The sequence below is a fragment of the Tympanuchus pallidicinctus genome, unplaced genomic scaffold, assembly GCF_026119805.1.
Source record: "Tympanuchus pallidicinctus isolate F22 unplaced genomic scaffold, pur_lepc_1.0 scaffold1, whole genome shotgun sequence".
Taxonomy (NCBI): domain Eukaryota; kingdom Metazoa; phylum Chordata; class Aves; order Galliformes; family Phasianidae; genus Tympanuchus; species Tympanuchus pallidicinctus.
Window position 1 is genome coordinate 108670738 of NW_026294618.1, and position 16382 is coordinate 108687119.

Genomic DNA, 16382 nt, shown 5'->3' on the forward strand with positions numbered 1-16382 from the left:
TTTGTGCCAAACAGGGAATATATAAAAAGTTAATATATCCTAAAAAGCAGCTTAAAATATTTTCACAACACAACTTCAGGGACAGAAACAACATCCAAAAATGTTCCTACAGGTAACTTCTGAGGCTCTTACAAGACTGATGTCTAGGGCTGATGAAATGATTTAAATCTGCCACGTTAGTTATGTGCCTCAAGGGGATATATAAAGGACTCCAATAGTGAAAAGCTGCCTCAGTGAACCAGGAATGTATTCCCCACAAGGAAAATTTTAGTGTTTTTCTTCCTTCCCTGCTCCTATGGAATTTTTCCAGACTTCAGAACTGTTTACTTTGTACTCCACCTAAAATCAACATCAAGACACTTGTACTTACGTTAGACACCACTGTGATAAATGCATGCGCTATAAGAAATGGCAGTGTCTCAGGAGTTCCATATTCAAAGCAATCCTTCATGAGGGAAAGGCCATTTTTTCCACAAAATAGACAAACATAACGAAGCAAGTGCAGTGGTACTTCTACATCCTAGAGAAATTGAAATATTTATTTAAAAAAGCAGAAGAATTTGAACAATCAATACTAGAGTGATTCAGTCACACAGGTAATTTGAAATAAAATACATTATCGTAACAGCAATCTACACAGAGGAGAGAACACAGCTACCGCAAGGTTCTGAGAAATGTGCACCTATCAAAAAAATGGACAACTTACATTCATGTCACAGAACGCTCCTAGTATATTGCTTTCTTGAGCAGAAATATCCTGTTTAAAAAGAGAAAAAAAATACATCTCACTAACATAAGCAACAGCAACATACTTTTAGAATAAAACACAAGTGACCATTAACAGATGTTACAGTCAATCAGAAAAACAAAACACCTAATTTAGAGGAAGCCAGCCTAGTCTTTCCTCTTTCACACTGGAAAACACTCATGAATTTATTTTTGTTAAAACCTAAGTACACAAACATACATTAAGGGTAACATACCAGCTGTGGCTCTCAGTGGCTGAGATCAAAAGATAATTCTTCAACCCTCCCCTCCTTTTCACCTGCCTCGAGATCACCAATTTTTCAACAGAAATGCTACACAGGAGAGTCTAGCACACTGGTTGCAGACTTGTATGAGAATTACAGGACAGAATTAATCTCAGTGCTTCTGAACACATTTTTACGTAAAAATGAGACATATAACCAAACACATTAAGTTAGATGAAATATAGAATAGTCTACAGTCCTACATTTAGTAATCTAAGTGATAAACTATCAAATTATTTGCACCCATCAGAATGTTATAAATCCCTAACTTCAACTACTATATTATTTTATGTTTAACAAAATATCCCTTATAAAATAAGGACCTAAATACTCTTCACAGGTTAAAGAGAATACACCTATAGCCCTATCAATCTGTAAGCTATCTGTTGTGAAGACAAAAATATTTCCCAGAAATTCTAAACTAAAGAGAATTTAGAAAGATATCTTTTCTTTACTTGTTAATAACACCCACTTGCTGGACAGCTAGAATTTCCCTTATTAGGATTGCTACGTACATTGCCTAGATCTTGCATACAGCTAAAGGCAGTCAAACTATAGTAAAACATGACTGTAATACCACAATATTGCCAGGGAATTGCAGTACACATTCTTCCCCTTCCTATCCTTATGTACCAAACATCCAGTTGTAATATTTGCAACCAAAATGCAAGTTTAAGATAAAGCTGTTTTGAAATTAAGTTTCCTGAGTATATTTCAAATACCTCTGCAGAAGTAAGCTCCTTTAACTATACCATAGGATGCTGGAGGCAAGTGATTTCAGATGGATGAAGTGTGATACAAACATTTTGAATTAGAAGCATATTGGACATATTTAAGCACTGATTTTCCTTCTGATTATGATACACTTATAGATATTTTTAAAACAGCTCTGAAGGCACTAAGTGGTATACAAGAAGTATTCAGTACTCCTATTGTGAAAAACTCAGAAATAATATGAGAAATTTCATTAGTTTTCTGGAACAAAGAACTGTCAAGTGACCTACATTACTTAGAAACTAGAAGTCAGAAATTTATGTCTGTTGCGTGAGTCCTGCTAAGATTACTGAAAGCATCATCACTAGGAGACTGAGTCTGGAAACCTGATTTCTGTATTTGCAGGCACGAAACAGAACAGAGAAATCCCTAAGATCAACTTCATAAGGAAACAGTAGAAACATCCTTATGGGAAACTAACATAACATTAAAAAACACCACAACTTCAGAAGAAATACATTAACTGAAGTCTGTCCACCTTGGGTGGAGAACACTTGATTAGGGTTAGCTTTCCAGAAAAGATTTACCTGAAAACAAAAAGCAGAAATAGCCATATCCCAAAGCATTAGGGAACTAAGGACACCCAAATAACTGTTCTTTTTCCCCTTTTTCATCTTCTGTCAGGAACTGCTTAGCACACTCCCTTAAGATTTATTATTCATTCATGTCTGGAAGAATTTTTAGACACTGAAAGTTCAGGAGTGCATTTCATGCATTTCATGCTACAGGATTTTAAGTGTCTCCCTTTTAAAAACTTTCTTCCCCCTCTGAATTCCTCATATATAAATCTGCTGCATCAAATATAAACTAAAGAACAGAGCACATTGTTTTGAACTACCCTGTATGCGTGGTATCTATAAGGATACTGAATTGCCCAAACCCCAAAAAAGTGTAATTTATACAAGCAGAGTGAATTTAATGATGAAAAATACACACAAAGATCTTCCTGCACACCAAAAACACTGGTAGATTTCAACAGACGTAAACAGTCTGCTTCCAGATTTTATCTTCACAGAAGTTCTGTTCTTCAGTGTTGATGACCTGAGATTAAGTGTCCTCTAACAAATCACAATCAGTTGCACTCTTCTGGAAAATCAAACTTAGCAGAAATGCAATGAAAAGCGCCTTTCTACCAAGTGTAAGAAAAGTTGAGGCACACATTCTGTCTGTACTGACCTACATTCTTTTTATATGGGTTAAGAGTATGTATTCATCAATTCTCATGTAGCGTAAGCCACATTTATACCACGTAACGTAGTGCCACTATCCTATGTCCAGCACATTTCTAAGTTTCTTCCCCCTGCAAGGCCATGTTAACTTTGCTGTCAGAAATGAACTGTTCATGGAGTTTCTGCTGTTAATATGCAGCCCTTCTGGCTACCAACTTATCTTCGTTTTATGATACTTTTGAACTGAGAAATGTGTAAAAGACAAAAATTAATTTTTTATCCATATTATTCAAGAGCAGTCTATAGGATTAACTATGGGCCGATACCCTAAATTTTATTGTTCTAAATTTTATTGTTCTTTTTTTATCCAACTCAGACTATCTAAAATAGGGAAAACCTGCTACTTTCATATCAAAGTTTTTCTCTTCTGCTAGATGGTCAAGTTTAAAAACTGCTTTGGAATCTAATCTAATCCTCTTACTTACTAAGAGGATTAGACTTCAGGAACTCTTCTGTCATTAAACAGAAAGATTCTGGATGTGTACGCAGAGCGAAGACTAACAGTAAATATTTTTGTCCAAAAATATTTTGTCCAGAAGATGATACCATGTAAAAGCATTACATAGGAAATTTTTAAATGACAGCCCTGTTAATTATTTCCAGGCAAAGTGAAACCTTACTGGACTCGATGACTCAAACTGTGCAAGTTAAACTCAAAAATCTGGAACAAAAAATTTCTAAAGTGGAGACTGGAGTTTATTTTCCATCAGAAATTTTCCCTCTTGCCAGAACAAAGGACAACAAAGAACTTAGACAAGAGAGCTACGCTGGCTCTTCCCACCAACACCTGGCAGAACTAGTCTGTCCAGGAATCTGTTTAGCTTACAAGAACAAACAGCGCACTCAAAACACATACTTTTTTTGTTATGAGTTCTTGAAGCCTGCTTTAAAACAAAGCATACCAAAAAAAAAAAAAAAAAAAAAAAAACTTCCATTATCCAGGATTAATAATTTGCTTCTCAATTCAATTAAGAAGTGTTCTATACTGAAATCTGACGTTAAATTCTAAACATCAAGAAGTACCAGAAAGTTTTGGTATTAAAACAGCTATCACTACTATGAGTTTCTTAAATATAGAAATATCTCAGTTTGTGAGAAAAACAATTAATGCTGGAACCTTTAAAAGAAAACACTCCAATAAAGAGGAAGAATGTATCTAAGTATGGCAGGCTAACAAACCTTTATAATGCTTTTGTGGGTACACAAAAGTTGAGCAGAAAAGGAAGAAGCACTTTTTCCTCACTCGCCTGCATCCCCATTAGAGTGTTTCTTAGTCTCTGCTTCCTTTCAAACCATATGTTTTTAACATAGCTAATCAATAAATACATTCAATAACTCAAGTGATCCACACAACATATATACTGCCTAGTGTGACAGCTGCTCACAATCCCACAATCTACCATGTATCTATGGCCAACCATTTAAAGTGAAGAAGAAATCCCTCCAAGCATTTCACTATTTTCTTTTTGTCATTTGGAAGTGAAATTAAGGAAGAAAAAATATACATAAAAGAGTCATTTAAAAGAAACAAGTGCATTCATACATAGAGAACTTGTTTTAAAATTCTTCATTGTATATTCCCACAAAAGTTTTTGTAAGAAGTCATTGACTTTTTAATTTTAATTTTCAACTGAGAAAATAGATCAGTTGTCTTCAGTTTCTACTTGCTAAGGCTGACCTACAGATATACTTTTGTAAGGTTAAGGTTTAAAAGGCAAACCAAGGCAAATGATGGGAAATCTGAAAATCCTAGATTATGCCTCCTTTTCCTATTCACGTATATCTGTGAAATAACCTATGTTAACTTATACCCATGCTTTCATAAGAGCTCACTGAAAAGAACGGCTGTGTTGCCCATCTAACTACATCACATATTAGCTAGATTTATCGTCAGATGTGGAAGGATCTGTTCAAGAACTGGTTTTATTTTGTGATCACACTAGCTTACACAAACAAAAATGATGCATGATTTCTTCTCAATTTGAACTCAAGTTTAAAATGCAAGCTTAACTACTCAGAGCTCTAGAGCTCCAAAAGTATGAATAAAAAAAAAATTAAGACTAGCTTAACTGTACTTTAATTCCACACTTTGACTCTTTCAGAAGTTTATTGGATAGAAGCTTTGTTTATATAGCTAAATATACATAACTAAACCTTTCCATTTTCCAAGGAGATGCTAACAGGTAAATACCTATTCCGGAACACTTCCAAGAGTCTGAAAGTGTTTTATGTTTGCTGTTGTCGTTTTGCATTCAGAATAAAATACAGAAAAAGTTAGCAGTAGAGACTCCTAAAATACCTTAGAGAAAAATCACACCTACAGAACAAACTACTTGTACAAAACTTTGTTATTCCAGTCAACTAAACAGCTATTCTAACAAGTAAGTCTGGGCTTGCACAGAGTTTAGTTTACAACAGTCTGCTTTTAGAAGCATAGATTATAACGAAAACTATTAATAGGTTACCTGCTGGAAGAAAGGCTTCACTACAGTTCCCTTTTTGCCTTTCTGTTATTTAAACAGCACAATAACTCAGTGTACAATTCCATACAACACTTACCAATATGTTACCTATAACAATCAGGCACATTTTAAAGAAAGTGCAAGGGTATGTCATTTAAAAATTTTTTCTTGTAAGTCCTACTGAAGTAAACAGGAGACCTGAATTTGCTCATTCTCTGCAAAAGTAGCTATCGGCACACAGACTGGTAAGAACACACACTCTATCACAAGATAATTAAATACACATATCAAGATAAAACATACCTCTATTGTAGGATGAGTATTATGCTTATAAGCAGTGTACAAAGGAAACTGAATCTGAAAGATTTTTGCCACACACAGCAACAACTTCTCCTTCTCATCAGTGCTCCAGCTAAAACCATCAATGCTCTTCGTAGATGACTCCTCAGTCAGGATACAAGTTCTTGCAGAATCTATTTTTTTCTCTATAGATCTTTGCCGTTCTCTATCTTCTTCGTCATGAGAGTCTCTTTCTACATTCAGGGGTTCATCAGCACAATTACTATGATCTTGCCATGCTGAATCTATATTAATAGTGCAATGTTTACAGAGCTGGTCCCGCAGAGCTTGAACTTCAGCAATCACCAAGTTAATAAGCGCACATACTACTTGGTTAAAGATCTCCAAATGTTTATATTCCTTGAAACAGCACAGACATTGCCTGTAATAAGAGAGAAAAAATAAAATAAAATCTCCTGAAATAGCTGAAAAAATCTCATTCGGACTGAACTCTATCAAAATTGAGTTAAAAGTAAGAAAAAAAAAAAAAAAAAAAAAAGAAGGACAAATTGGAACATTCAGATGACTGACAAAAAGGAGTCTATACATTAAGACTGTTTTAACAACAAAATATTTGACTGACCCATAAAGGCAATATTACAGTCAGAAAGATTACTGTGGTGGAAAAGCAATACAGGAATGGAACTCAACTCTTGGAAAGGGTAGATAACAGCAGGACAAGGGGGGGGTTTCAAGTTGAGAGAGGGAAGATTTAGGTTGGTTGTCAGGGGGAAGTTCTTTACTAGGAGAGTGGTGAGGTGCTGGAACAGCTGCCCAGAGAGGCTGTGGATGCCCCGTCCATCCCTGGAGGTGTTCAAGGCCAGGTTGGATGGGACCCTGGGCTGGTATTAAACAGGGAGGCTGGTGGCCCTGCGCATGGCGGGGGGGGTGGAGATTCACGATCCATGAGGTCCCTTCCAACACTGGCCATTCTGTGATTCTGTGAACATCAAAAGGGACAAAGAGGAAAGGAACGCTCACCCATTCCCAAGGATCTAAGCTTGTGGGGAAAAACTCTGCAAGGAAGGGATCACCAACCAGAGATCCTTCCCCACTGGCAATCAGCCCTTAAATAGGGCCTTCTCGTCACACAGCTAAATTGCCTTCACCTGTGCTCCCAGGGCTGACCCAGTCCTTTCCCCATATTATTAATCAGTGGTTCAGGCTGTGACTCAACAGTTCCCATACAGGCAATAAAGTCCAAATGAAGCTAGTGCTACCCAGAAGCAAGTTGGAATCACAAAGCTCTCCTTAAATCCTGTAAACACACCGCTATTCTCAAATTACATATATATATGTATATAAAAAAGATATCTTACAGGTAAGCTCACTGAACTACTAAAGAAGCAACATTCTTGACAATGTTCCCAAATCCATTCCTCACCTAGTTTTCCCTATCAGTACTGCTGCATTAAACCACAAGACATGCATGTTAGCTGAGCAAGAATTGTTTTTTAATTAGTAGAGTCACAAAACGATTTTTGAGTATTTAAGTTCACTTCCTTTATCTGCATTTGGGTAGATAAAAACCCTATCCACGTTAGTACCCTTTAACCATATGGGAAAAAGCAGTATCTGCTATCTTCATTTCTTCCTTTACTTGGTAGACAGAGAGATTACTCTGAATATCTACTGACATACTGTAAGCTGAAAAGAACAATGGGGAAACTACACATCATTGTTCTAACAATACAACAGGAAAGACAATCCACTTATCAATCTGTATTACAATTGTAGGTGTGGGCTAAGATAGCTAGATATACGGAAGACATTCAAAGTGCATAAACACCCGAGATATAAACTCAGAACTTAGTCTGGGAACATTTGTTTCTTCCATAGAAAAGAAAAGGTGTTCAATAAAAGGATTGTAATCCTGGAGAAAGTAGAAAAAACTGTAATCAATAAGCAAAGGAGCTTCAATGAAGATAAAAATTCAAGGTTATTTGCTTGTAACACAGTCTTTGAGATGGATTCATTTCTCTCTCATTCAAACTCTAAGAAATGATGCAGCTCTTATAAAATGTGATTATCTTCCAGTAGACCTCTCTCCTACTGTATACAGTGCAACAGACTTCAGTTCATAACCAGAGCTCTCAGCTACTAAAATAATACAAAAATTACATGTTCTGTTTCTGAAAAATAAGCAGGTAGAAGACGGGGGAAGAAAACATCAAGAAGAGATTACTCAGAATTATGATGGGTAGAGAGTGGTGCCTCTCTGAGGAAATACAAAGATAGCCTTGAGCTACAGCACCTGAAAATACCTCTGTACACAGTTGTGTGTTTTTTGTTTCAGTGAGTTAAACATATTTCAGTACAGAATATTCAGTACAGATATTCAGTACAGAATATTCAGTATTCCCTACTGCCAGCACAGGAATAGTGATGGATGCACCTAAAATTTCTGATGCAAAGCAGAAAGAAAAAACTTTTTAGTATCATGCAAGCAGAGTGTCTTCACCTATTTAAACACATTCTCATGATTCACAATTAAATGAGCACTTTAATTTACTGTATAGTATGTACTTTATGAGATGCATTATCATCAACACAATCTCATTAAAAAGAAAAAAAATACCTTTGTGTCCAGGAATTGATATAAGCAAATATCTTGAGCACATGTTCCTTTCTGAGCTGCAATCCATCAGCACCTTCAACATCAGATACTGAAGGAAAAAAAGAACATATTAGTGCCAAAAAACCTCATGTAATTGCTATACTTTTATTACAAATTATCTTTACGGTTTTAATAGAATCCAAAGCACAGCTTGAAAAATTATAAAAAATACTCTGTAATAATAAACACCAATCAAGTTACAGTAACTTTATATCAAAGGTCTTTCAAGATGAAAATGCATAACATCCAAATAAATTAACTTTTCGTATTAGAAAATAGTCAAACCAAATCCATCCACTTTTTCAGACATAAGGTTTAAAATGCAACTAACTTTACACCAGAAATTGCATAGTAATAGTGGAAACTGCTGTTCAAGTTAGTCACTCAGAACAGCCTTTTCTTCTACTCCAATACCCCACATGCAAACTGATTAATGGCAATCTCTCAAGCAGAGAAAATGAATCTTAAAAATCACAGAAGATGTCCCTAGTTATTAGCATTCCTAACTCCACACACTTGTACTGTAGAAACAAAGATTTCCTGCTCCATAAACATACACTTCTGATTAAAAATCCCACTCCTTAGCTGCAAGGGGTAGGCAAGTGTTTCAGAACAGGATGCTTGTAAAAATATTTTAAAGGAATCAAAAATAGCTAAAATTAAAAAGACAGCTCAACATGAAGTACACTTCATACACTCCACTGGGAACTACTGACAGACCTGTATTTTCAAATACACATCTTCAATAATTTCACTCTTTAGCCAGTTTTCTGCTTTCTTTTTTCCCCTCCAGATTTTAAAAACATGCATTTTGAGATGAATTTGAGACCTTAACTCCCTTCTCCTAGTCAGACAAAGCTTGGAAAAAAGAGACTATCAAACTAAGAATAGACGTGCGAACTACAAGAAAGTTATTTCAGACTAGTAGATGATTACTAGCAAATATAAACATGTCTATATTATTTAATGATAATGAATCCCCAAGTGGCAAAATGAAAAATATTTGCACTTATTAGAGCCAGATATCAGAACGGTTATGAGTCAAATTCAAAAGCAACAACTACGAATGAGGTATTATCACGTGCCCCGTTCTCATCTAATAAAATGCTGAGGCACTTGAATAAGCCAAACATCAGCAGTAGTTGAAGACGCATCCATATCAACAATGGATTTTGTTTACTGTTTGTATACCATTCTCCAAATATTCTCCAAATATCAGTGCACAACTGTCATGGCCTCCTTAGCCTAAACTTCCATTTTTCTCTGCCTATTATCTTACATACGTATTCTTACATTAACAATGTTTGCCTCCTTGCCACCTATCCCCACTTAAAAATGAATCCTACAAAGTAGGTCAGTAACACCTAACTTCCAGAGCAGCCATTTGACTTTGAAACACACTCAAGATTTCCATTCTTTTAAGAATAAGGTACTGAAATTTAAGTAAATGGATCGCTCTTTTGAGCCAAAGCTACAACACAGTCTAGTGTACAGTCTAGAGTACACAGTCTAGAAATGATTGAATACTGAAGCTTGTGTTATTGGGTCAAAAACAAGCAAACAGGTATATGCATTATATGCACCAGTTGGAGAAACATAGAATGGCCTGGGTTGAAAAGGAGCTCAAAAGATCATCTGGTTTCAACCCCCCTGCTATGTGCAGGGTCACCAACCAGCAGCCCAGGCTGCCCAGAGCCACATCCAGCCTGGCCTTGAATGCCTGCAGGGATGGGGCATCCACAGCCTCCTTGGGCAACCTGTTCCAGTGCCTCACCACCGTCTGGGTGAAAAACTTCCTCCTCATATCCAACCTGAACCTCAGTTGAAGACATTCCTCCTTGTCCTGTCACTATCAACCCATGGAAACAGCCGTTCCCCCTCCTCTTTACACGCTTCCTTCAAGTACTGGAAGACCACAATGAGGTCTCCCCGGAGCCGTCTCTTCTCCAAGCTAAACGAGCCCAGTCCCCCCAACCTTTCTCCATAGGAGAGGTGCTCCAGCCCTCTGATCATCTTAGGGACCCATTCCAAGAGCTCCATGTCCTTGCTGTGCTGGGGGCCCCAGGCCTGGACACAGCGCTGCAGATGGGGCCTCACAGGAGCCGAGCAGAGGGGGACGATCACCTCCCTCTCCTGCTGGCCGCCCCTTTTTCATGCAGCCCAGAACACAGCTGGCCTTCCGGGCTGCAGGCGCACACTGCTGCCTCATGGCCAGCTTCTCGTCCACCAGGACCCCCAGGTCCTTCTGCGCAGGGCTGCTCTCAAGGACTTCTCCCCCCACTCTGTATAAACACCTGGGATTGCTCCGGCCCCAGGTGCAGCACCCTGCACTTGGCCTCATTGGACCTCATTAGGATTTCATGGGTCCACTTCTCCAGCCTGTCCAGGTTTATCTGGATGGCTTCCCTCCCTCTAACGTATCAACTGCACCATTCAACTTGCTGAGGATGCACTTGATTTCATCATCTGTGTCACTGATGAAGATGCTGAAGAGCACTGGTTCCAAGATCAGCTCCTGGGGGAGTTCCCATTTGTGATCAACCTCTGCCCAGACATAGAATCACTGATCACAGTCTTTCCGCTGCGACCAGCCAGCCAATTCCTAACCCATCAAGCACTTCACCCTTTAAATCCACACCTCTCCAATTTAGAGAGAAGGATGTGGTGAGGGGCCATGTCAGAGGCTTTGCAAAAGTCCAGGAAGATGACATCCATCACCCTTCACCCATCCGCTGAAGCCATCACTCCATCGCAGAAGGCCACCAGATTGGTCAGGCACAGTGGTGGCTTGGTGCAGCCACACTGTCTTGGATCACCCTTCGTCTTGTATGTGCCTAAGCATGGTAATCAGGAGGTTCTGCTCCATGATCTTCCCAGGCACAGAGGTGGGGCTCACTGGCCTGTAGTTACCTGGGTCTTCCTTTCTTAAAAATGGGAGTAATATTCCCTTTTTCCAGTGGCTGGGCATGATTTTTCAAATTGATGGAGAGCGGCTCGGTGACCACATCAGCCATCTCTTTCGGAACCCTAGCATGGATATCTGGCCCCATGGATTTATATACCTTCAGTTTAATGATGGGGTCTTCGACTTGTTCTGCTATTACAGTGGGATGGAATCTGCTCCTATCACCCTCACCTAGAGGCTCATGGTCCTGACAGACATGGGGAACCTGACCAGTGAACACTGCGGCAAAGCGCTCACTGAGTACCTCAGCTTTTTCCATGTCTGAGGAAGCCAGTTCTCCATTCTCATTTATCAGAGGACAAACACTCTCCTTGGCCTGTCTCCTCCTGCCTTGTGCCTGTAGAAACCCTACTTGTTATTTTTCACATCCCTTGCCAAGTTCATCTCCATCTGTGTCTTGGCTTTCCTGACTGTATCTCTACATATGCAGACAGCATCCCTGTATTCTTCCCAGGCTACACAAACCTGCTTCCATTTCCTGTACATTTTTCTCTTCTCCCTCAGTTTAAGCTGCAGGTCCTTGCTCAGTCACACCAGCTGCCCATCTCCTATGCCTGATTTCTTCTGCTGGGGTATGGAGAGCCCTTGCACAGAAAGGTGTCCTTAAAGAGCTGCCAGTTCTGTTCTGTTCCTTTACCCTTATGGACGATTTCCCAGGGATCCCATCCAGCAGTTAAACTTGCTATTTCCCTGTTCACATACTCTACACCCCACATGTAGACCAAACCCAATTTGTCTAATTTACTAATCATTGTGAAATAATATGGTGGCAACATTTTTTTTCTTTTAGAAAAAAGCACCTAGAAATAACATTACTCTTGTTCTTGAAAGTACTCAAGCTTAAAACAGAAGCAACCATACAGAGGCTTCAGTTTCCCAGTGGATTTAAGATGATCTATTCAGTAAAAAAGTAAGGCCCCCTATTTGTTTCCATGGAAACTACAACAGATACAAAGACTACAATAACACTATTTGATAAATTCTCAGCTGCAAAACACTACACCATAATCACCACTGTTGTCTATGCATCCTCTGCCAGCAATGAACAAATGCCCACATGCTGTGCTCAAAAGAATCTGCAATAGTGGAGGTGACCCACTGTCACCACTGCTGAAACACCCATCACCTCATCATGCCTCCATCAACATTCAGTAAGTGTTGATGAGTGTCACTGCATGATTTTTCCCACATGGAGGAATTTAAAGACACACCTTTGCATCATACACACTGCCATGTCAGATACTGTTTTGACAGACTGTCCCCCTGCTAATATCTGCCACATGACAACAAAATTTAACAGAATATTGGTGGGAAGGTTCAACCTCAACGGCCATACCACCAACATCCACCCCTGACATTGTGGGCCAATGCCATAAAACAGGAGGTATTACTTTCAGAGCAGGCCATTTACGAGGTGGCAGGCACATCCATACATCTGTGCCACTGACTGCCAAAAGGGGCAGCTGCACATCCTGCAGGGCTTCTCCTGATGAATCTTAACTGAAACCCACCTATCCCTTAGTAGAAATTCAATTTTTCAACACAGCTGATTTAAATTCTCACAGTCAGGACTTTAGTCTTAAGCATTTACAGTTCTTATTGTGAGTATCAACTCTGTGGATACTCTTAATTTACAGCCCCCCTCTTTAAGGCCACACAGAGCTTTAAGTACAGCAATAATTGCTTATGAAGCCTTTCCAAAAATTCCTAGTTGAAAAAAAAAAAAAAAAACCAACATGACTACAAAGCAGAAAAGCAACAGCAGCAATTTCACTCATCATTCCTGTGCATTTTTTGATTTTCAACAGTTGTGTAAGGACTCCCTTACTGCATACAACTTCACTTTCAGATCTCTCTCTCATCTTTCATTCTGTTCTTCTTCCACCTTGAATGGATCAGTAGTTAAAACAGACATTTAAATGAAATACATCTTTTTATTCACTGCCATATTCAAGCATCTTGTATGCCTCGGGTCTTCCTTAAGCTGCTGTCTCCCAGTGTCTCGCACTTTCAGAGGTTCAAATCCAGCACTGACAGCCACGTAGAACTTTTTGAAAAGCTTTTCTTAAGAAAACCCCCCTTGCAAATTTATTTGGTCGTTAAGATTTTTCCTTGTCTTTCATATCTAAAGAAGCAATTCCAGCAGAATGCGCTAACGCATACTTGCTTGCTGTTAGAGCAAGAAGAAGCATGCACCCATCATGTGCCTTTAGCAGCCAACTTTTGCGGACTAGAAGAAATAAGCAGAGATGCACCGTGTAACAGAGCTACAGGCAGAGAAACTGATGATACTACTAGAAAAGGAACACAGAAAGAAAAGAACTCCAGATGTCAAAAGAAGATCCATCCAAGACCAGTGGAAAAATAAAAAAAAAGACTGGCCTGAGGGAAATTCCAGCCAGACGTTCTACAGATACAATTAAGGAAATGAACTCTTTTTACATACTAGCCACATCTCATTTCACTGATTCCTTGTAATAAGATAGTTTAGAGAACTTTTTGCTGCAGCAACACCACTCAAGAAAGGGCTGAGCTACTTACTCAAAATAACTATTAATTACTTGGGTGCTGGTTTTATTATTAGTTTTGCGTTGCTTTCTTAAATCATTTTCTAAGCTGTAAGTTTTCAGGTGTTTCATTTTCAAATGTAATGAAGTAGCTCACAAGAGGCCAAAGCAAGTGACAAGTGAAAACAGAACAAGAAAACAGAAAAAAAAACAACAAAAAAAAAAAAAAAAAAAAAAAAAAAACCATTCCTTGCTGTTATTTCCTTTTTTACTTAAAAATTTGAGGGATAATCTCACCTTCAACAAAAGGCTGATTTGTTCAGGGTATTTTACAGTACTAAAAACAACGCAATCACCTAAACTAAGAAAAAGTCTATTAATGAAGTTACTAAAGCCTAACAGTAACAAAAGATGAGAAAAACACTGATCAACTGCACAAGGCACCACATAATTTTAACTCTGAATAAATGAAACTCACATCACAAGTGTATTTTTAGCAAGAACTTCAGAGCTGGATGAATAGACTTCAATTAGACCTCAAGGACAACTATTCATACTAAGACTTGTGCGGAATATGTCATACACAAACTTCACTTATCTCACTAAATATAAAATTCAAACGGCAAGTAAAAACGATCTTGTTAGAGAGTATATTTCCTCGACTTTCAAACAACATAAAACACCAGGCAATAAACAGAAAACAATAAATAAAACTAATTTCTGTATATTCAAAACTAGGACAAGTTCACAAGTTCTGGTAGCATGCAGATTCTCCTTCCTTTCCCTTTTCTCTCCCAAACCTCAAGTTCTCACGGGAAAGAATAGATCACTTTCAAAATGCAGCTTAATCTCAGAAGAAATAAAAAAAGAACAGTGCAAAACAAAATACTAGTCACAGCAACACTAATCTTAAGCAACACTTAATCTTACATAACCTTGTGTGTAATTACCGTTGCCCAAAGTGAAACATACGCACTGAGATGTTTTCTGTTATTTGTACAGGTTTTTCTTTACAACAAATACTAAATAATACAACAACCATACAGCTTAACCTTCACATTCGCTTTTTCCTTCATCTTTTTTTTTAAAAAAAGTAAGTAATAATAATCAAAATAGATTCATGGTTGCCTCAGGTTTATTCACTGGAGTTCTTCCAGATCCTTACAATATCAACGAGGACAGCATCAACTTAAAGTTCAATGACAACAGTTTAAACTGTTAAAGCTTCCCTATTAATTTTCAATGAGGAAAAAATTATTTCTCCTCCCCAGTCTCCACTGAACAAAAATGCTACAGCATACTGACTAGATATACACCACCGGAAAGTGCTGGGGCACTACGCAGAACACGCTGTCATTCTGCAAAGACTCTTCAGTTCTTCCCTACTACAAATACTGTTCAAGAGCCAGTTTAATGTACGAAAACAATCAGGTCCATCACTCAAAATACTGCAGTGATAGAACTATATGATCATACAGTTAAGGTGCTTCCGAGTACCTTTATGATGGTACTCAGTTGTCCATGCCCACTCTCATCACAGCAGAATGATGTCTACAAACGCTTCCATTACGTCCTTTTAAGACTAAATCTGGAGTTAGATTTCTCACATTTACAAATGCTCCAACTTGGTAAATCTATTTATTTCCTAAAAACTTGTAATCACAAAGTATACAGTGGTTACAAAGCAAATGTTACAGATACAGCACAACAGCTTAAAGATGGGAATTATCAAATCTTTTAAGTCTCATTTCCTTAGTAAAACCAGTCACAACCAAGTTAACGATCTCTGTCAGAAACAAACTTCTGGATATAGAAGCAATTTCAATAAATCTGACAAATTTTTGCAGTTCTAAACAATACTGTGTTGGGCTTTTTTTTGTTGTTTTGTTTTTTTTTTAATGGAAACAGAGAAGCTAAACAAAAGCGTAAGGTAGAACCAGTCCCCCAGTGAACCCCTAAAGCAGCCATGTGCTGGTCACTTCGCATCTGCACAGCTCCTCATAGCCAGCACGACATCAAAAGGGCCTGAGGACTTTTATTTTCATTCAGGGTTTCGACAAACAGCACAGGGACACACACTAGCCACGGCATATTCAGACAGTGCTTGTAACATACAGCTCCACCAGAACTGGGCAGGACAGCTGATCTTAGGTGATTTTCATCTTTGCGCATCTCCATTTCCCAGAAAACACCACAAAATGTTTTCTTTTTGAACCTCACTCTCATTACTGAGCATGCACTTTTCTTTCAATTCTAACACCCTCATCTTCTCCACGAAACACCTATTATCCTCTTCTACCATAAGATGCTACAGCAGTATGGAGCAAAACAGCAGAAGCTGACACTGAGAAGATATACAAAATTTAAGTCTCATCTTTCAAAAGCATTGCCAACCTGAAGCTTTCACTGTGCTAGCATCAGTTACTCTGGATTAAAAAGTGCCTTTGAAATAGCCATA

General features: G+C 38.3%; 1 protein-coding gene across 7 annotated transcripts in view; it reads right to left on the reverse strand.

The window, feature by feature from the left end:
- The window catches only part of USP34 (ubiquitin specific peptidase 34), a 132922-nt gene that overhangs the window by 104314 nt on the left and 12226 nt on the right, over window positions 1–16382 (reverse strand). For all 7 annotated transcript variants that reach the window (XM_052690197.1, XM_052690203.1, XM_052690214.1 and 4 more), the window contains exons 2-5: window positions 8414–8501; window positions 5800–6217; window positions 707–757; window positions 371–520 (exon numbers count right to left, since the gene is read on the reverse strand). In XM_052690197.1, the coding sequence (XP_052546157.1) occupies window positions 371–520; window positions 707–757; window positions 5800–6217; window positions 8414–8501 (707 nt within the window). The remainder of the gene's footprint in view (window positions 1–370; window positions 521–706; window positions 758–5799; window positions 6218–8413; window positions 8502–16382) is intronic.